This window comes from Armigeres subalbatus, chromosome 1 (assembly GCF_024139115.2).
Source record: "Armigeres subalbatus isolate Guangzhou_Male chromosome 1, GZ_Asu_2, whole genome shotgun sequence".
Classification (NCBI taxonomy): domain Eukaryota; kingdom Metazoa; phylum Arthropoda; class Insecta; order Diptera; family Culicidae; genus Armigeres; species Armigeres subalbatus.
Window position 1 is genome coordinate 72,430,957 of NC_085139.1, and position 13,396 is coordinate 72,444,352.

The 13,396-nt window shown below is 40.0% G+C and overlaps 1 protein-coding gene across 4 annotated transcripts in view; it reads right to left on the bottom strand.

Annotated features, from left to right (window-relative positions):
- LOC134227074 (protein hairless) overlaps window positions 1-13,191 on the bottom strand; it is a 70,725-nt gene extending 57,534 nt beyond the window's left edge. Inside the window, exons 1-2 of one of the 4 annotated variants that reach the window (XM_062708337.1) lie at window positions 12,972-13,191; window positions 8,924-10,886 (exon numbers count right to left, since the gene is read on the bottom strand). In XM_062708337.1, coding sequence (XP_062564321.1) covers window positions 8,924-9,479 — 556 coding nt within the window. In that variant the 5' untranslated portion in view covers window positions 9,480-10,886; window positions 12,972-13,191. Of the gene's footprint in view, window positions 1-8,923; window positions 10,953-11,131; window positions 11,497-12,971 lie in introns of those variants that run through there. The other 3 variants (XM_062708315.1, XM_062708325.1, XM_062708329.1) reach the window with 3 other exon arrangements.
- Between the last annotated feature and the right edge of the window lie 205 nt (window positions 13,192-13,396).

The following is a 13,396-nucleotide window of genomic DNA, read 5'->3' on the forward strand; positions in this document are numbered from 1 at the left end:
CCGAACCAAACAAGCCAGTTAGCTAGATAGTTACTCGGCGGATGGCTACAATGGCAACAAAAAAACGCACACGACCCATTCCGGTAATCACCGGCAACTAAATACGACCCACGCCAGCCACTCTGCTTCAATTTCACATCATTACCTCGTGCTGCGGATGAGGCCCAACCAACCAACCAACCAACCGACCGACCAACTAACCAGCAGCTGCACTCCCCGTCGTCAATTTTCTTGCGCTCGCGCTCGTTCGGCGGATTGGATACACTATTAGTATAATGCGATAGCGGTATCTTTCTCTCGACCATGGGCACCGAAACCGAGAGCTCGAAAAAAAAAAATCCCCATAATATGCTGCCGCGCTGCGCTGCTGGTCCGCCGGCTGATTGTGGTCAGCGAGAAACGGCTCTTGCCGCCGCCCCGTCGTTGTCATCATCATCATCTTTATGCACATTGCCATGCTCCAGCCTCCAAAATCGCTCGCGAGATTGCTCTAAATGAGTGAAAATTGTTAATCCTCCCACGTCTTATTAAGAGGTGGCCCGAGAGGCGACGACTATGAGTCCATCCAGTTGCCTTAGTCGCACAGCAGTTTGGATGATTTGGTTTGACTGCCTGTTGTTGGGTCTAGAGAAAGCTCCGACGGACGACGGCACGCGCTTTGTGTCGTTTTTACAATTGGTTTTTCGAAGCAACGCGCGGATTCTGTAGCACAGAAGTGGGTAAAACCGAAACTTTAAGAAATTTTACCGATTTCCGGTACTTTATCATCGAATTACAATAGTAGAACGATGCAATGGCTTGTAAGCTGAATTTGATAATCATTTATCATTAACTTACAACTTACATTAAATTTATCGCACCAAAGTTGCAAATTTAAAAAAATCAATGTTTTGCCAGAAGATACTCAAGATTAGACGAAATGGAGAAGAATCGATGCGGTTATCACAGCTGGCAAGCCGTTTTAAAATTTATGTTTGTGAGTTGTTAAAAGCCTTTAAGCCCAAGGAAAACGTAAATTTTCGTATTATTCAAAAACATGTACCGTAGCCAAAAGATCCGCTGTGGATCTGTTTGTAAGAACGTATTCATAGAGCGGGTGGGAAATCCAGTTGTTCAGGTAAATCAAGAAAAGTCCTGCTGAAGCTGTTGTATTTGTCACTAAAACTCAAGTCATCTGATTCAAAGCTGCAACTCCCTCAATCGAGAAGAAACCGGACCAATCTTCAAATCAGCTACATCACTGTACAGGCGTTGTGTAGCATGTCTGGAATATTATGTCCTCTAACAATGCCCGATATTCTAACGAACGCCCGTCCATACCCGATCGAATGGAGTTACATGAAAATGCGCTCCAATGTACCAATATGTGCCATATTGAATGCACTCTGTCGTTCCAAGCTTGCCCACCATCCGATACCGAAACTACAAAGGCAAGCATCACACCACACTTTGATCTCCTTCTGATCATACCCTAACAGAAATAGAAACGGATCACCTAACCTTCAAGCTTCGCTGCAACAAGAAGCAACATTCAAGTACTCGGCGATAAGCAGCAACGCAGGAGTTATTCAATGTGTTCGGTACTAGGACTCTTCCATATCCCTAGTAGAATGGGATGATGGAACACACTAACCGATTGGGACACTTTTGTATTCCGGCTTCGAGCGCCACTTCGCGGCGAAGGAGTTGGCATAACATCAAAACCATTTCTTACTACTACCAAAGATAACAATGAATGTGCACAATCTGCCACCTACCAACATGACGGGATGGGATTTGTTCTCTGGATCTAGGGCTAGAAATTAGGTACTTTTCCATCAATTTCTACACCGCAAATCGAGTCCCACTTGGTGATAATGTTTCAACTTACACTGGATCAGTGTCCGTATGTGTGATTAGGCCAAGTAATAACTAACGCATCTTTTTCTTCCTTTAATTGGCATTACAGAGAGTCAAGAAAATTTCCTAGAACGGATCGGAAATCGAAACCAGTCACCATCAGCATGGTTTTGCTTTGTAGCCGCACATCTTCCCGCGCGGCTAAGGAAGGCCCGCACGGCTAACGCATCACAGAATGGAGTAGTCGCATGGAGGCAAAACTAACCTGATGGATGGTCCGAACCTCCAGCAGTGCACAATGGGAAAACAATGTCCATAACGCGAATAAATTCAATATCTCGGTTCGGTACGGACGGATTGCGCTGAAATATTGACACAAATCGTAGAACTTCCTGGGAAATCGTGCAAGGTTGTTAAGTTCACTGCACGAAGCTGTAAGACATCGTTTTACCTCAATACCCCTTATTTGTGTTGTAATTCATCAATTTTGGAGTTACAAATATCCGACAAAAAATAACACATTTGACCTCTAAATCGTGTTATGTGAGATCTGTCTACTGCACAATGTTGGGAATTGAGATTTTGCTGATTTTACAATGATGATCTCGTGCAAAAAATAATGAAAAATATAAATGAGTATTTTTTAGCGTATTTTGGGTATAAACAATAGTATTTTGGCCATCACTTCTGATCCCACAGTCCGATCTGGCCAATTTTCAATAGCAAACAATGGGACAAGATCCCCCGTCGAATGGAACTTGTAATTCGGATAATGCTACGTTTCAAAAAGTGTGTCTACAAAATTTGTACACATATTTACATACGCACATACAGACATCACCTCAGTTCATTGGGCTGAGTCGTTTGGTATATAACACTATCAAAAGTTCATTTTTGGAGTGATCGTATAGCCTTTCGATACAACTTTGTTGTACGAGAAAGACAAAAAGTTATCACATCTTTGTTATTTAAAAGGAAAGATTCACTTTGTACAGATTAGTTGACAGGTGACATATGAGTTTCGAAGCTTTTGTAACGTCTTTTGAAGATAATCGATGATTGTTCCAGTTACAACTGCTTGTTGAAGATCGTGCATCGGAAACCAAGGATTCAAATCAAAGATAATCTTCAACAACTTGTTTTGCTTGGCTTGAAGACGTCGCAGATGATATGGAGCACTGATTTACCACATGGGGCAATTGTATGTGAGGATTGGTCTCAGGCCTGGCCAACCTTTTCAAGCCACGGGCCAATTTTCAGATTGACTACTTGTTGGCGGGCCAGGAACATATTCGGTACATATTTTTTAAACTTTTAAAAAATAATTAAAGTATTTTTTTTCAGAATGGCATTTAGTTTTACAGCATGGCTAAAATTTGTTTATTTAAAGGAAAACTAAACACAATATCAATCTTTTTTTTGTTTGAATTACTCTACGCATATTGATTTTACAATCGTTGATCGAATTTCGCAAGCAGGTAATGGAGATCAACAATTACTTTACGGCGTTGAGGAAGTGTATTCTAACAAAATAGCGAATAGACTTGAAAGCTACTGTCAAAAGGCTTCGAGTTTACCAGCATATTCAACAAACTGTGGCAAACAACTGTTTGCTACCGGATCAGAGAAATATTTTAGTTTTCAATTAATTCAATTTTGTTTCAATAGTTTGCATGTTAGATAATAAAAGTTCGACGTGTTATAAACCACGTGAATCTCATAGTAATTGTAAAAAAACTTGTTAGAGCCCTAAACCGACGTATAAATATGTAAAAAAATAGCCAACGAACTAGCACAACAAATCTTCGTATTCTGCTTATATTTCCGCCCACATAATATGGAATTAGTGGTGATTGAGTTTCCAGGCGTAGGTAAAGATGATTTTCTTAATAACGTGCGACGCTATATCACGAATATTAATCATTTTTGTACAAAGATTTGTTTTTATGTGAAAAAAATGTGCAGAGAAATATCACAAATTAACTTTTGTAGCTGATTTGAAAATTGAATTAAAAGAAAAAAAATGAACAAATTGCTTTATTTGGCAACAACAAATGGAACGAAGGGCCGCATCCAGCTCGTGCGCCGTACGTTGGACATCCCTGATCTAAAGACACATTTGAAGAACAGTATCTTATTTTACCAGTCGAAAAGATGATCTTCGGTTAATCAAAGAATACAACCCAAGTAACCTATTTAGAGGAATATTGCGGTGAAACTGGCAACACTGAAGGAGTAGAAATTGGAAGAAAAGTGATGAGTGTTGGGAAGATTGTCTGTCGGAAAAATACGGAGAATACTATAAGGTAAGAAATGTTTTGGAATGAGTAATAAGTTTGATTATATTTAATAGAATAAATTTACAGCATTGAAGCTGGTCGAAGAATTCCTGCTGTCAATAAGTGTTCTGCCGTTCCGTGAAAGACTATACCCAAGGAGAGCGGTCAAATTGTGGAAATTGCAATACAAAGCAGAAGAGCGGCGCATCGAACAGGAGTATAGCAGAGTTTGATAGAAATTGAAAAGGCTTTCAAAATAGCCCTTTTTCGTGTGACAAATATTGCCTGAGGAGTTTTTGATGCATTCATTTTGGTATGCCACCTCAGCTGAAACTCTTCAGGCATACTATGTAAGGTGTGTCAGCTGCAAAAAAGTATACAAAACTCCGTCGATCAGCACCAATCCCTGTGGAACGCCAAAGGGGAACCCGCGGGATTCTGACTCGCAGCGATTGATTGACACTTGGAATGACTTTATCGCTTAAATTACTCAACAAGTTTATCTATATAAAGCGGACAGTTGGCCCTACGTAACATGAAAACAATTACATCTTGCCATAGATGTCATAGTTTTTTCTACACTCAGCAGTATCATTCAATCGATTACTTCCTGGAGACTTATTGCTTGATTTATTTTAGTTCGTCGAACTAGCTGATGGATTGTAGTGGTTTGACCGGTTCGAAGCCAAACTGCTCAATAGGAACCATATCACTCATTTACAGACGTCGTTTTAGCCGTTGCAGAAAGCTTCTTTCCAGCATTTGGAAAATGGGTGCAATATCCACTGAGCATTTTATTACTCAACAAAATGATGTGAAGATAGACTTGGAGGGAGAGTAACATCTTTGTTTGGATTTAGGATGATCGCTAAAACTGCGGTCTTTAACTTGATAGGAAAATATATTAACCTTAGTGAGAGTAGATGTATTATGACTTTATTTAACTCTCTTTGAATCTCGCAAGCACCTCAATCGTTTGATCCACATCTGCCACTGTTCGTTCGGAAACGAGTTAGGAGACATGTAAATCTGGTTTTTTAATAAAACTAGGTCTGGGTGTAGAGCTAGGGTAGACTAATTCGGAAAGGTACGAGTGTAACTGCCAGAATAATGTATGAGAAAGTTTGAGTTTTTGTACTCTTCAAACGGTATTACAAGTAATCTACAATAATCCGGACAGGATTAAGACAAATTCACATTGTTATACATAAGTTATAACATAATATAACAGCGATCGTGTCCAGTCATTTGTTAAGAGTAAATACAATTAATTTTCGAATACAGATAAATATAGCAACTCCATCCTGGCGATTCTCGTGGACATCAGCTCTGACCAGGGTTTGCAGAAGTCGCTTTCAATAGATAACGAACAACGACAAAAGAGAGGCAAAGACTGTTCCGAATCATAACAAGCCATGATAACAAATTTATCAAATTTGTATACAAGTGCAAGAAAACAGAACGGATAGGCAGCCCCCACAGAAACATGGTGATTCTCGCTTTGTTTTAGCTCATTTCATGTTTGTTACTGCACAGCTAGGTAGAACAAGTTGAAATGCATCATCAGAGCCAGTGCTCCCCGCATTTGGAGCTTTCTAAAAGAAATTTATCATGGGGTATAGCCTCAGTTCTCTATCATGGCAGCTTGCGAAAAAAGTCTCTCGCGATATGCTACATATCGTATATGTATACCAGAGATGATAAGTGAGAGACTTGTTCACTCTCTTTAGGATTCAATCCCTGGCTCCAACAGAGCGACAAAGTGTTATACCTTCGTTTTACATGATGCTGAGCGAGTGAAAAATCGTCTGCTAAACATAAAAAATCTGAAACCGAAGATGTTGCTTTTTTGTAAAATAAATGTAGAATAAATGATTTTTTTATATTTAACAAAGTGCTGTTATGAAATATGTAATAAGTGTATAGAAAACCGTCAGAAATACCCAAATCGATTAATTCAATCCAGTCCGATTTATTTCTATATCGGGACTATTTTGTGATTTTGGCGTAACTGATTATGTAAACAAACATTGTTTTTCTCCAACCTCCTTACAATAATATACTAGAAATCCAAAGGCGTCATTCCCGTTTATTTTTATTGACATTACTTGACAGTGTTGATTCACGATAAGATAATTTGGCATTGAACAAGTCTGGTAAATGCTGTGGCACAAAGTGAACACAAGCGCGATAGTACAGTAGCTCAGATTCTAACTAACATAACTATTGTTATGTAGCTGAAAAGCATTTTCTTATTCCTTCGTTTATTCATATTCAGTTTGAGATTATTATGCAAAGAAACATCTTTAAAAGATGCACTGATGTCACTGTTAGTATTACTTTTACGTTTCAAGTACAATCATCTTAGATACATAACTCGTTATCTAATATAGCTCATATGAGGTGATGATAATCAGAAATAAATATAAATGAGAGCTGTTCAACCAACCTGTAGTTGACCATTGTACTTTTGATAAACTTCAATGTTTTTATATATGAAACTGTCACAATTGGGACACTCACCACAACTCAGATCGTAAAGCATGTGCTAGGAGAGAATCCCTTAATTTTACCGCTATAATTATTTTTTCTCTTTAAATAGCCCCGAATACTGTTTGACTATACTGCCCACAATCGCATTTTGTCCCATTCGAAATCCAGCAAAGATGGGACTGATATGCGATCATAGGAAGCATAGTCCAATAGCAGACATCAGATTAAAAAAATATTATAAAAATGAAATGAATCTGAATACAGATAAATATGCAAAAATTGGTGAAAACTGAGATTTTCTTATAAGAAATCAACATTAGAAAATAAGGTTTAAAAAGCAATATTTTTCAATGAAAATCTTAACCAAGTACACATATTCTAAGTCTTTAGAGAATATTTTAAAGCTTTAAAAAGATTTACAGTGAAATGATTGACCTTGCTTAATTAGATTTGAATAACCTATCCTTATCCATTTTAACTAAATAAAATAATACACAAAATAGTAAAATTCTTTTGCTCAAACTTAAATTATGATTTGCTCTGCGTTGAATCTGTTGAGTAACGTACATTTACAAATTTACTGAAATGTTGGGCTCATTACTGTTATTCAATGTGATTATAATGGTATAAATAAAAAATAATAACAGTTACTTATCGACCATATATTTTTTTTTTGTTTTAGTATGACCACGCATTAATATTTATTATTTGTGTTAATATTGTTGCTCTAATAAATTTCAATTGAGAAACCAACTTTAAATGGGTGCTTCTTGCCCCGTATGAGTGCTCATCTTGCCCCGTAATTTATTTGAACCAGTGAAAACAGAGTTTTAGTTGAGTCACATTCATCGGAATTGGCGTTCCCTCTGAAAGTAGCGTTTTAGTCTAGATTTTTGAAGATATGCAGCAAAAAAGAACTGTCGATTGTAACATAGAAAGGCATGCTTACTGAGAAGGTATTACGGATGCTCATCTTGCCCCGCCCTACAGGCAAATGTGATAATTTCTAGCCGATTGAACATCGTATAAATAATGGAATTCACTGAATCCCAGCTCTATTGGGTGCCGATGGGAATGATAACGTCAATCAATTGCTTTCGTTTATAAGCAGCAACTATAACCTGCCTATGTACGTTGCAGCAATTGGCAGATAAAATAAAAGTGAGATTAAAAACAAAGGATCATCATTCGATAAATTGACGATTGACGCGTTCTATGCACTGTTTCTTGTGTTTAAAATGGAAGAAAATGTTTGATAATAAAAACCCTGCTTTGATTCTTACAATTGAAGTGATAAGAGAGCGTAAATTTTGATTCCAGTTTTGAAATTTTTCGAGACCTTACTGCACTTTTATTTGCCAATACAAAGAGCACACAATTACTTAGTGACTTCACACAATAACGACAAAGATTGCGTGAATCCGAATGAGTTCTAATTTTGCGATAATCTTCTATCCACGCTGAAAATTTCGTGGTCAAAATTATTTGTGGAGGGAACTTATAAGTGTATCGGAAACATAATAAAATGTTAACTTTTCCAGAAAAGAAAACTGAAGATGTTTGCGACGGCAATAATTTATTTCTTTTTTATTTTCCAATGAATCATTATTTTATTTCTGCCTATATTCTATACAACAATGTTCTCTCAAAAAGTAAATCAGTGTCATAACATTGAAGATGGTAACAAAAATATGCTCAATTTGCATTACTCCCTTAGTTTGAATGCTCATTCGACGTTCACGAATGGAAATCTCCCGGAATCGTGGTGGTCTTATTTCTAATAATTATCGCATCCGGGAGTGCGGTACGATTCGTTTGTCTTCTGTTATCTCTGCCTGGCAATCGGAAGGCCCGCAGACCACCATCATGGCAATAGATTTGCTGTGTGTTGCGGTAAATGCAACTGATTGTTTCTTATCAGTGATTGTCGATGCCGCGCCTAGACCACGGTTATCTTCCATATAAATCACCGTTTGCGGTACAAGCTTTTTGGAGACAGGCGAAACCGGATTCATTTCGACCGGATAGCAAAACAGAAAAAAACGAATCATTTATTAAAATCTTAATAATTTGTCAACATGTCTATAATACAACGTCAGATTTATGTAATTTATCCGAAAATTAATCTCCGGGGATTCGCACCTTTGTAAAAAATAGCGTCCCGGAAAGCTATCCCTCAAGTTGATCGAGTATGTTGTAGATGTTGCAAATCTTATTAGATCGTCAAAATATTACTAACAAATTTCATATTGTTTAACATGTGCATATGTTCGTCCAGTTATGTGGCAATTTACAAAGAAGAAACAACTTACCTTTGAAGAACTGCAATCTCCCGCCGGGTGCACTGATCGACCCAGAATGTGTACCATTGCCGTTGATCTTGCCGGTCACTGTTCCGTTTCCAGCAGCACTGCTGTCTCCGTGTTTCCCTGCGGAACCATTCGTTCCCCCCGCACTACCGGATGACCCCGTGCCACCGGGTTTGGCTTTATCCTTGCCGGCAGCAGTCTGGAAGCCGCTGTGCGGATACGGCCCGTCGGCGGTCGGCGACGAAGCGGACGACGAAGATGACGCAGGCGAAGATTGGGGCGAAACGCCCACTAGGCCCCCCGTCGTCGCTGCCGACGGTTGGTTTCGCCGAACGGCCGCCGACGGGGACAGTAGTATGGTCGCTGTTCCATTGACGGTGCTGCTCGATTCAGCATCTGTCATCGTGGCACATTTTGTCAAAATTTTGCTGATAATCTCCTGAGTGCCAACGACAGTGCTGCTACCGCTGCCACTGCTGCTATTCGAGTTACTTCCAGCGTTCGTTGGGTAGCTGTTCGGGATGTCCTTGCCGCTGTTCGCTGGGTTGATCACGTACATGATCTGCTCGTCGTCGCGCCGTGTGGGACGAGCCAGGATTTGACCCGCGAACTGCGAAACCGAGACGGTCCGGAGCAGCAAGAAGCAGCCGGAATGAGAATGTGTGTGGGATTCCGAAGTATGTAAGTCTCTCGTTCTCTCCTTGTGGGTCTTGTTCTTTTGGATGTTTGTTTTCGTATAATACCTTTAATTTGTTGTGCTCCAGTGCGATATATCAACCGTGTATGCGTGTGTGGTTTTCTCTGCGTGTGTGCAGTGCGAGAGTGTCGGTTGCCTTTTTCCCTCTTTTCCGCCACTGCCGTGGAATGTCCGATTGAAGTATCTTAGCGCTATCTTATTATTGTTATTACTCCTCTTTTGATATACATTTTCTGATCGTACGTTGGTTCACTCTCGCCTCTCAGGCTGACCGTGTGGTGGCTCGCGTTGCTGTGCGGCTTTAATTTCCACTGGTAGAGGACATTATCAATTAATTGATTATTTTGACTGCTGCTACTTGATTCTACACTGTTCTGCGCGATTTGTGCGAAAGCATAAGGAACGGCAAAACCCGAAAAGATTGCTGATGTCTGCAGTTACAACGCATATGACGATGGGGTGTTTCTAAGTGGGTAATTCGATTCCCATTGCCAGTTTTTGGGGCGACGATCGACTAATGACACTATATGGGGAAAATGCGAATGCGTGAGCTATCCTCCATTAATCTACATGACACAGACGTTGGGGAATCGATGTCGTTGTCGAGGGGATAGGGGGAAGCTTCCCATCTGGATGTAACACTCCTCAATATTGTAGGGGTATGCGTACGTGTCCGATTGACGAATTATATTTCCTTACACTGGCTGTGCCACCGACTGCCGACTGGTGGTGTATTTCCGTTTCACACTTCCTGCCATTGACTACTACCTCCGCTGCTCCTGGCTCGGTCGGATCATCCAACAGTGAGTTTCCCCCATCTATATGGAAGGGCGACTCAATCCACCAAAGCCGTAGCCGTATCCATATACGAAGGGGACACCAAGAGAGATAGACCCAACACCGTCGTCACGTCCGTCGAGGGAAAAATCGATTCTCCCCAGCGCACTCTGGCTACTGCTGTGTACAAAGAGCCCTAATTCACCGATACACGCATACGCCCTATTCACTAACACCGGCGCGAAAGCGCTCGTTCACACTCGCAATCTGTCAACTTTTCTTCGCTCTAGCTCCGTCCGTGCTCTGTAGCCTTTTCTGTGTTTGGTTATTGGGGACTTCCCTTCGTGTGTTTGAATGGTTTTCACACTCGGGAGTTTTTCAGAGCTTCGTCACCATTTTCTTGTCACAATGCATAACACACTATCATCAAAATATGCTTAGTATTCTATATTTCGCTCCTTTCGTCCAATGGAACCACACTGCTTTAGATCACTATTTGAAATCATTCGAAAAATATAGGCCCTGAGATTGATTGAACATTTTCTGTTTTCTTCACAGCTGTAAATATTTTCATGAAAACTTCTAACTTTCTTCTCTTTATACTGTTTTAACCCATTATAACGTAAAAATGATCAAAACACTTTGTTCAAAAACCGATCTTCACTAACAATCCAAAAATATCTTGACGGGATGAATCAGTCACTATGAATCCGATTTTTTCGGTGGTCAAACTTTACCTCGAAGATTGGCCGCAAAATTTAAATGGAAGATTATCACTCGCGATCCGAGATTGGCACGTACGGCAATGGGCCTCTAGGAGGCCAGAAGGCAGTCCTCCGCGGAATTCCAGCGAGAGAATCATGGGATCTGATAACACTCGGGAGGTGGGTTGCTCCAGTTTATCTACACGTCCATTACAACACTTCAGCCGCCATCATCGGCAAAGAAAATCGAATTGATCGGTATCCATTAATAAGGAGCACTCTCCGAAGCTGTCCAGAAGGCAAACATCATCAGCAGCGACAATCAGACATTATTCCTGCGATTGAACAGCCCAAAAGCTGTCTCCATCTATCTTCCGCTCTGCACTTGAAAACGAAGACTAACTTTTGGTGAATCTCTTCGTCCTTCCCGATCGAGCAGTGTTGCTGGTTCGGCACACCAGAACCGAAATTGTCAGTGTCTGTATTAATGCCACAGTTTGGCATCCACATTAGGGTGTCCCAAAAAAATAAAGAAATGGTATGTTGTTACAAAGTGTTTTGTATATGCAATGAATTACACAAATCGTTCGTTCATCCAAATACGCCAAATTAGACAAATAATACGATCAAAGACATTTGACAAAAGAATGGATAGTTGACGCAATTGCAAAATTGTTATTCTATGTAAAAAGTGGTAAAAAGATAAAAGAAAATTATAAGGCTCTCTTAGTGGAATATCTTCACCCTGAGTCACGAGACGGGTTTAGTACTCGAGTCAAGTACGAGACACTGAAGGTGTCCTTACAGTTGAGGAGGTCGAAATGCGTAGATTACGTGGTAGAATTAAATCTAATAGCACTAAACTCGTCTCGGTAGGATTTATTTTCGGCAAGGTTGTCGAGTTATGTCAAACACTGTTACCCGTTTGACTACCAACGAAAAATTTAACTCACCGCTCGAAAGGCGAACGATGGAACATGTGTCTAGTAAGAGGTCTGCTTTCCAGTAATTATAATATTACTTCAAAGAAAAAATGTAATTACAGGAATCATTTAAGGGGCTCTGGGATAATAATTTTTGTATGTCTTTATTAGAGAGATTTGCAGCCGTGGGTTGGCTCACCTCAAATGGATAATAATTCACCAGAAGCAAGTTACGCTATCATTTTCTGGATCCGAAAAGCTTTAGCCTGATTTATTTCGCATATTATGTGATTTTGTCGAGTGTAAAGAGCAGCTATCGAGATGTCGAACGGCATCAAACAAAAGTCTTTCTATCTACTACTGTTAGTTAGCAATCAAATAAAGCTGTAATAAACATTTTTCAACTTGTAACTGTTTATTATTGGTAACACTGTACTCAAAACATGTTACATGTTTTGTATTTTTGATTCACGAGATGAATCAGCCATCAGCCTCTACCGAGTCAAGAATAATGCTGTTCTTATCTAGCAAATGAATGACAAAAATAAATATTAAAAAAAATCAATCCATTTCATTTAAGAGCAATATTGAAATCTAATATTAGTTTTGGGACACCCTAATCAATATTCACAGAATCTGATTTGAAATTGTAAAAGCACCTTAAACTAATTTTCAAACCATAACAATTTTCACACTTCACCAACTGTTCAAAATTTTTTGAACAATAATTTTCTCGTTTCATAAAATCTTTTCCAGCAAAAATACGCTGGCACCTCTTTGCAACCAAACCAAAAAAAAATCCAAACTCTTCTTCCTTCGGTGGCAATATTTTCGTCTTGTTCTTCTTTTTCGCCCCGGACCTCCTCCTCCTCCTTCTGCTTTTTCTGCTGGTGCAGCAGTTCTGGCACTGCAGCAAGGAGCCAAATCTTCTTCCTTCCACTAGAAATTACCGTTAACAATCCACAAACAACCGGAACTGCACACTAATTGCACTCCGCGCACTAAATTTCACCGAAAAACCGTAAAAATATGTCTTTTTCCTGAGTACATGGGATGGGATGTTGGCTGGTTGGTTGGCGAGCCAGCTTTTCTTCTTCTCTGTCGTCGTCGTGTCGCTCGCAGCCGTTTTCGTTTTGAGTGTGTTCCACTCGCTTGCTCATACACAACAGAGCGGCGAAAGAAGCCTCCGTCTCCGTCCGTCCGACCGACCGACCGACCAAACCGAAGTCGTTTCGTTCAACAAAATTCCACTTTCCGTGGCGTACCTGCGCCACCAGAAACCAAGCCGAGAATTCGTTCTCGAGCGTGGGAAAAAATGAGAGGGAAGATATGTGCGAACCGAAAGCGCGAGTGAGATGACGTGCGCGGAACGGAT